Source organism: Echinops telfairi, unplaced genomic scaffold (genome assembly GCF_000313985.2).
Source record: "Echinops telfairi isolate 266 unplaced genomic scaffold, ASM31398v2 ScPeMD7_7469;HRSCAF=8507_1, whole genome shotgun sequence".
In the NCBI taxonomy this organism is placed as follows: Eukaryota; Metazoa; Chordata; class Mammalia; order Afrosoricida; family Tenrecidae; genus Echinops; species Echinops telfairi.
Window position 1 is genome coordinate 72,139,818 of NW_022111373.1, and position 8,164 is coordinate 72,147,981.

Consider the following 8,164-nt stretch of genomic DNA (forward strand, 5'->3'; position numbering starts at 1 on the left):
TACTTGACCAAGCAAGATGTCTATCACCACTCATCTGACACTTTGTTTAACTGAGGCAGCTTGTGGGTGTTATGATGCTGGTTGCTATGTCACCTGTATTTCAAATGCCGGCAGGGTCACTCAAAATGAACAGGTTTCAGCAGAGCTTCCAGGACAAGAACAGACTACTGTGAAGGGATAGCTGTCCCCTTCAGAACAGCTTAGAGACAGAGCTGAACATTTCCAGGTGCTGATAAGCTCATGAAAAGAAGCAGAACATTGTTATAGTCATGGGGCTAGAAGGTGAGTCCCTCAAGTTGGAAGGTACTCAAAATATAACTGAGGAAGAGCTGTCTTCTCAAAGGAGAATAGACCATAATAACACAGATGTAGTAAAGCCTGTGAGAGTAAAGCCTTCAGGACCTTCATTTGCTAATTGGGAATGACTAAAAATGAGAAGAAACTGATATAAGCATAACTTAACAATTGGAACTTGGAACGTACCAAGTATAAATACAGGAAAATTGAAACTGGTCAAAAATGAAATGGAACATATAAAAAATTTGACATTCTAGGCATTAGCAAACTGAAATGTGCTGACACTGGTCATTCTGAAGCAGAAAATCAGATAGTTTACTGTTCTGGGAAAGAAACAATCAAGAGGAGTGGCATTGCAATCATTGTCAAAAAGGACCGTTCAAGGTCGATCTTGAATGTAGTCTGTGGTAGGATTGTGTCTATCCACTTTCAAAGAAATTCATTCAATACAACTATTCTTCAAATGTATGCACCAACTAACAAAGCTAGTGATGAAGAAAGGAAAGAATTTTACCAATGTCTTCAGTTTGAAATCGATCAAACATGCAATCAAGATGTATTGATAATTATTGGTCATTGGAATGCAAAAATTGGAAACAAAGAGGAAGGAATAGTAGTTGGAAACTGTGGAACCCCAACAATAGTAGTTGGGTAAAGAAATGAAGCAGAAGATTGCACAATAGAATTTTACAAGACCAAAAACTTTTTCACCACAAAGACCTTTTTTTCAAGATCACAGAAGGTGACTATATACATGGACCTCTCAGATGAAATACATAGAAATCAGAATGACTACATCTTCAGGAAGAGACAATGCTCAATATTAGCAGCTAAAACCAGGCCAGGGGCTGACTGTGGAACAGATCATCAATTGCTCATATGTAAGTTTAGATTGAAGCTGCAGAAAATTAAAACAAGTCCATGAGAGTCAAAATATGACCTGAGTCTCTCCCACTTGAATTTTGAGAACATGTCAAGAATATATTGGATACATTGAACATTAATGACAGAAGACTTGATGAGCTGTGGGATGACATCAGGAATATCATACACGAAGAAAGCAAAGATCATTTAAAAGATGGGAAAGAAAGAGAAAGTCAAAGTGAATGTGAGTAGTCTCTGAAACTTGCTTTTAATCAGAACTAATGGAAGAAATGATGAGTCAACGAACTGAACAGAAAATCCCAAAGAGCAGCTTGAACAAAGTAAAATACAATAAAATGTGCAAAGACCTAGATTAGAAAACCCAAAAGAAGAACACACTGAGCATATCTTAAATTTAAATAATTAAAGAAAACCGTAATCCTTGAGTTGCAATATTAAAAGATTCTATGGGGGAAAATAATGAATGATGCATAAAACATCAAAAGAAGATGGAAAGAATACAGAGTCACTGTACTAAAAGGAACTAGTTGACATTCAATCACTTCAGGAGGTAGCATATGAAATGTTCAAGCTGCACTGAAAGCATTAGCCAAAAACAAGGCTCCAGGAATGGATAGAATACCAATTGAAATGTTTTAACAAGTTGATGAAGCACTGAAAACACTCTCTCGTCTATGCAAGAAATTTGGAAGACAGCTTTTCTTGGCCAACTGACTGGAAGAGATCCATATTTCTGGCTATTCCAAATGAGGTGATCAAACAGAATGCTCAATTATAGAATAATATCATTATGTAGTACCAGACACAATGAAGATACGATTGAGCCTGTGAATTGGTGCATATTGCCTGCTAACTTTAAGGATGGCCTAGCCTGATTTGACTTTGCTTTAGATGCAGACTACAAGGTTCCAACAGGAATGAAGAGTCTTCACATCAAAGAACATGCTTGTCTCCTCAGAGCACTGGATTGATAGATGATCCCTTCAGGACCAGTGGTGAGAGTGGCGATACTGGGAGGGTAGAGGGAAGGTGGGGTAAAAGAGGGGAGCCGATTACGGGAATCTGCATATAACCTCCTCCCTGGGGAATGGACAGCAGAAAGGTGGGTGAGGGGAGACGTTGGACAGTATAAGATATGACAAAATAATAATAATTTGTGAATTATTAGGAGTTCATGAGGGAGGCAGGAGTGGGGAGGGAGGGGGGAAATGAGGAAATGATGCCAAGGACTCAAGTGCAGGACCGGTGTTTTGAGAATGATGGGGGCAGCAGGTGTGCAAGTGTGCTTGACACACCATGGATGTGTGTGTGGATTGTGATGAGAGTTGTACGAGCCCCGATAAAATGATTTTATAAAAAAGAAATGGACAGTGTAGAAATTGGAAACACAAAATGGGGGGAGATAAAGGGATGAAGTGCCTGTCTTACAAATTTTCATGGGAGTGGGAAGATGTTGATAGAATTATGGCATTAAGGTGTAGGCGTTCATATAATTTCAATTGTTAAGCATAGAATATTTTTGTTTTACTCACTTATAGAATGTATAGTTTAAATGAAGCTGGTGAATTTTTTGTTGTGTGTGTATTAGTTGTATCATGTTAGGAGCAAATAAGATTTTACTATTGTCTTAGAGATTATGTATGGCTATAGAGTTGTGTACGGTGGCAAGTTTACAACAGATGTTCTGTGGGAGTTTGATAATTTATGTCAACTTCAAGATGTATAAAGTGTAGGGGTGGAGTCAATTAGAGCACAACCTTATGATGTCTCCTTGAGGGTGTGGTCTTATAAGGAGGACCCTGGGATGCCCCATCCTCATCCTGCCATGTTTCCACCGACATTGGGTTCACAGAACTCTGTACACACCAACCTGTGATCTTCCTGCATCTGCGTCACTGCATGTGGCTGTGTGAGTTCTTTCCTCTATTTCCGTTTACTTTCCTCTTGTCTCACTATCATGTTTGGTCTTCATTAGGATTTTGGTAATTCCTCTTGGCTGCATTGCCCTTGATCAAGCCCCACCTATGCCCTCCTCACCATGGATTTTAGATCACTTGTTGTTGCCTTGTCCCTGGGTTTGTTAACAACCCTCTTACTTTCCTTGCCTCCCCCTCTACCATGTCCCTCCAGAACTGTCAGTCCCATTGTTTTCTCCTCCGGATTGTTCATCCTACCTGTCTTATCTAGATAGACATGCAGAGACAATAATAAGCACAAAAACAAGACAGAGCAAAACAAAACAACAAAAGAAAAAAACCAACAACAACAGCAACAAAAATAAAAACGACAAAAAAATAGCCTATAAATATTTTGTTTGTTGACCTTTAGTAATGTTTCCTGGTTGAGTCTGATGGGGTGGTACACCCTGGCCCCAAAGTCTATTTTTTGTATTCCCCAGTGACTTCATTCCCCCACTATGTCTCCAGTGTTGACCCCCATAGCGCTATGGGTCAGTGAGGGACACCATGTCTCGTGGAGGGTGGGGCTGGCCCTATAGTCCTCTCTGCATTGGTTGCTCTGAGCAGGAATATCATCCTCGGGACTTGGTGGGCCAGGATGTGCTCCACTCTCTCTCCTTCCCTCTTCATTTGCTCCATGTGCTCTGATCAGATGTGCCCCTCTCCCTGAGCTGTAGCTTCAGTGCTGTCCTCTGCAGTGCATTTTTCTGGGGGTGGGGTATGGGGGTGTCCACATAGTTGGGATTGGGGCTGGCCCTGCCCTCTGAAATTTTCTATCCAGCTCTTTACCTTCATTATTTGTTCCAGTTGCTTTAACTTATGCACATTCAAGAGCAAGTGTCAGAGTCTCTTCTGACATTCATTTTTGTCTTTTCTTTCGTCCCTGTCCTTTTGATGATCTTTTGCTTTTTTCTTGAATGATATTCCTGATGTCATCCTACAGTTTTTCTGGTCATCAGTCATTAATGTTCAATATATCAAATCTATTTTTCAGATGGTTGATAAATTCAGATGGAATGTAATCAAGGTTGTATTTTGGCTTTCATGGATTTGTTTTAATTTTCTTCATCTGCAACCTTAATTGTAAGTGAGCAATTGATTATCTATTCCATATTAATGCCCTGATTTTTTTCCCCTGATGATATTGAGTATTTCCATGGTGTCTTTCCACAGATATAGTCAATTGATTCCTGGGTTTTCCATATAGTAAGGGCTAAGTGTTTATATTGTTAGAAAAAGTATATATTTGTAATGAAGACATCATTGGACTTGCAAAATTCTATCACGTGATCGCTAGCTTCCATCATAGACACAATATTTTTCCATTTCTGGTCTTTCATCTTGATTTCCAACTCATGTTTGGTCAATTTAAGGCTGAAGAAGAAAAAATTCTTCAGTTTTTTCATCACCTGCTTTAGTGCTTGGTGCTCACATTTGAATAATAATGATGTCAACTGATCTTCCTTATAGGCACATAGATGTTAACCTATCACAGACACCATTGCACATCCAGAGCGATCTTGATATGTTCTTTTTGATGATGAATGTGATGTTTTTTCTGGTTGAATCTGTCATATCTAGTAAAACCTGTGACTGTCCAGTCCAAAATGGCCAATACCAGTTCATTTTAGCTCACTAATACCAAATTGGCAATCTTTTGCATTCCATTTCCTATTTTATCACTTCCAATCATCCTAGATTCATATTTCATACATTCTATGTTCTGGTTACTAATGGGTATTTACAGCTGTTTATTCTCGTTTTGAGTTGTGCCCTCTCAGCAAATGAACACCAAGGGAGCTTTGCTCTATCCTTGTCATCAAAGTCAACTCTACTTTGAGGTAGCAGCTCTTCCGCAGTCCTATTTTGAGTGACTTCCCACCAAAGAGCTCACCTTCTGGCACTGTATCAGACAATGTTTTACTGATATTTATCAAGTTTTCAGTGGCTACATTTTCAGAAGGGCCCACATCTTCATTCTTCTTAATCTGTTCTTAGTCAGGAAGCTCCACTGGAACTTGTTCGCCATGTGGGCCCACTGGCACCGCATCCAGTAGCACGCACATGCAAGCCAGGACAGTAGAACAAAGTAATCGATAAGCGGGGCTTGGGCTGTGTAAATGGTAATTGAAGGGAAGAGGAAATAAAATAAAATGCCATGTCAATATCCTGTGACCTGGATGGTTGTCACATGGGTGTGCTCACTGTGTGATAATTATTTTAACTATTCACTTTTCATATGCACAGATATGCTATAACAGCATCTTTTTATAAGGGCGTTATTTTTCTCTCAGTTAATTTTGAGGTAGTAGGAGGTGACAAGCAATGGCTGTGATAAAGGTGTGAGGAGAACTTCAAACTGAATTGTCCCTAGCAGATCTTTTCCAGACCGTTAACTTTATAAACTTGGATAAACGTAGAGCTGAAATGATGGTGGTGCTGGCGAAGGACATGGAAAGTACCATGGATTGTCGGAAGGACGCATAAGCCTGCCTGGGAAGAAGTGAGACCAGAGCGCTCCTTAGAGGTGAGCACGGCAACACTTCTTCTGACACACGCTGGACATGTTATCAAGCGAGACCAGTCCCTGGAAAGGGACACCGTGCTTGAGAGAGAGGATGGCCTTCAACGAGATGGACAGACAGAGAGGCTGCAACGATGGGTTCAACATGAGAACAATTGTGAGGCTGCCTCGGGGCCAACAGTGTTTCCTTCCGTTGTGCCGACACACAACCAATCGGCTGGTAGTATCTAACAACAAAATTCCACTCTTCTGCTTAAAATTTTTTTTTTTGCTTTTGACCTCTTTGATCCCAATATACACACATCACATACACAAACTAACAGCAGGCACTTCTAACAGTGAATTACCTTCCTCAATGCTTGGAAACGTAGTAATTGTTCATACATTTGAAAGTCGTTTATATAACAACCCATGGAACTGCTGACCGCTAGAAAGAAGGGCAAAAGGACTTGAACACATGTCAGTTTGGTGTATGACCTCCCAGACTTTTAAAAAGAAGACTCTTACACCTTTGGATATGGTGGAAACAAATTCATTCCCTACCTGTCTCCAAAAAGAAGTGTCTTATGGAAAGAATCAAATAGCTGCAGGTCGTTTTATTGTTCAAGCCTGTCTCCTTCTGGACTGTTCAGAGTAGCAATGGGGAAGTTAGTAACACTAACGACAACAGACCACATTTAGAGAACTTCAGGTTTCCTCTCTGAAGAAAGGCCTCTTATCCTTCTTATCGCGCTAGGTGGGAAGGATTGCTTTCTCTACCACAACGGTTAAAAATTAGAGATGAAGTGTTTTAAATTGCTGAGCGTTTGCATGAGGAATTCATCATACTAACAGGTATTGAAATAAAACTAGGTTGGAGGAGTTCTTGAACTCAGGTACCAGTAGAGTTGATGGACACTTAGCAGCATGCCAAGAATGAAGAGTGTTGTAAGGGCACAGCATACATGACTATGTGGCATTTTCAGTGAAGATTTTGAATGTTACAAATGTGTTCATTGAGGTAGACCTACTCTTCGAAGTGTATTCTCACTTATAATGCATTTTACTTACTTTTGGAATGTCAATTTTGCTATTATTATTAGTTCGTTTGCTAGGTGCCGTCAGGTCGGTTCCCTAAGCATAACAGAACAAAACACCGCCTACCTCTGTGCCACGGACACAGCCGAGCCCGTGGTTGCAGCTGTTGGATCGGTCTACCACATTGAGGGTCTTCCGGCTTTCTGCTGACCTTCCGCTTTACCAACCATGGTATCTTTCTCCTGGGACTGGAGTCCCAGTACATGAGGTGAAGTCTTGACACTCTTGCTTCTAAGGAGCACTCTGATTGTACTTATTCCAACACAGACTTGTTCATTCTTTTGTCAGTCCATGATATTTTCAATATTCTTCATCAACACCACAATTCAAAGGCATCAATTCTTTTTCTATTTACTATTATGTGGGAGTTAATACATATATCATATCATTCCAGAGTTGAATTATGTCAAGCAGCATTGTACAATTGTCACCACAATCAGTTAACAAACATTTTTCTCTTCCTGGACCCTTTGACATCGTCTCCGTTTTACCCTGCACGCCCGCCCCCCCCCCTCGGCTGTACCCCATCCTCCCTGAAACTCTTATTTTACTCGCTGTGCCTTTACTTTCATCAATCCTGGGTTTCATATACAAAGAAAACAGAAAGACATATAACACAGCTTTAAGAGGGTGACCCCAGTGATATAACACCTCTGAGATAAACCCAAATAGGAACAAACAAAACAAAAATACAGAAAAGGTTGAAAACCAGATCCTGTCGAACATGCAACAGAGGGGGATCAACTGACAAAGTTTTAACTGGTCCAGTTAGGTTTATCCCTTTGATCTTGGATGCTCATCTCTTCAATGCATTCTGTTTAATAACCACTTCCCTCCCATCCCTCAATTATGGATAGAGGGAGGTCACCAGAGGCTTATTTCCTATGTAGTTCCCACAGCCGTATCTTGGACTCCCATCGCCTTCTGCAAACTGGATTCTCACAATTTAGGCTCTGATACTAATCTCTCCTTTGACTTTGGATTATATGATTTACAGTCCTTAAGTGACTGATGATGGTGTGCTTCTTCCATGTAGACTTAGTTGACATCTCACTTATATGGCTGCTGGTTTGGAGATAAGCCTTTAAGACATTTATCTGATAGCTGGGCACAATCTAATTTCTTAGCTACATTTTTCTATAGTTCTGTGCCCCCTACCTGAAGGTGACTTTCAAGCAGGGCCATGATGTAAGAACTAATTGTTTTAAGTTGGGGGTTACGATTTAATGTGAGCCCCAAACCCATTCCTGGATCTATGTTTTCATTTGTTGTCCTTTATCTGCGTTTGGCTCCCTTCAGAGCCCTCCTCGTTAATTTTTGGGAGAGAGTCTTTTTTTTTTAATCGTTTTATTAGGGGCTCATACAACTCTTATCACAATCCATACATACATCAATTGTGTAAAGCACATTTGTACATTCATTG

At 40.3% G+C, this 8,164-nt stretch overlaps 1 protein-coding gene across 1 annotated transcript in view; it reads left to right on the top strand.

Moving 5' to 3' along the window:
- Positions 1 to 269: 269 nt before the first annotated feature.
- ARSB (arylsulfatase B) overlaps positions 270 to 8,164 on the top strand; it is a 268,069-nt gene continuing 260,174 nt past the window's right edge. Inside the window, exon 1 of the mRNA XM_045285212.1 lies at positions 270 to 282. Coding sequence (XP_045141147.1) covers positions 270 to 282 — 13 coding nt within the window. The remainder of the gene's footprint in view (positions 283 to 8,164) is intronic.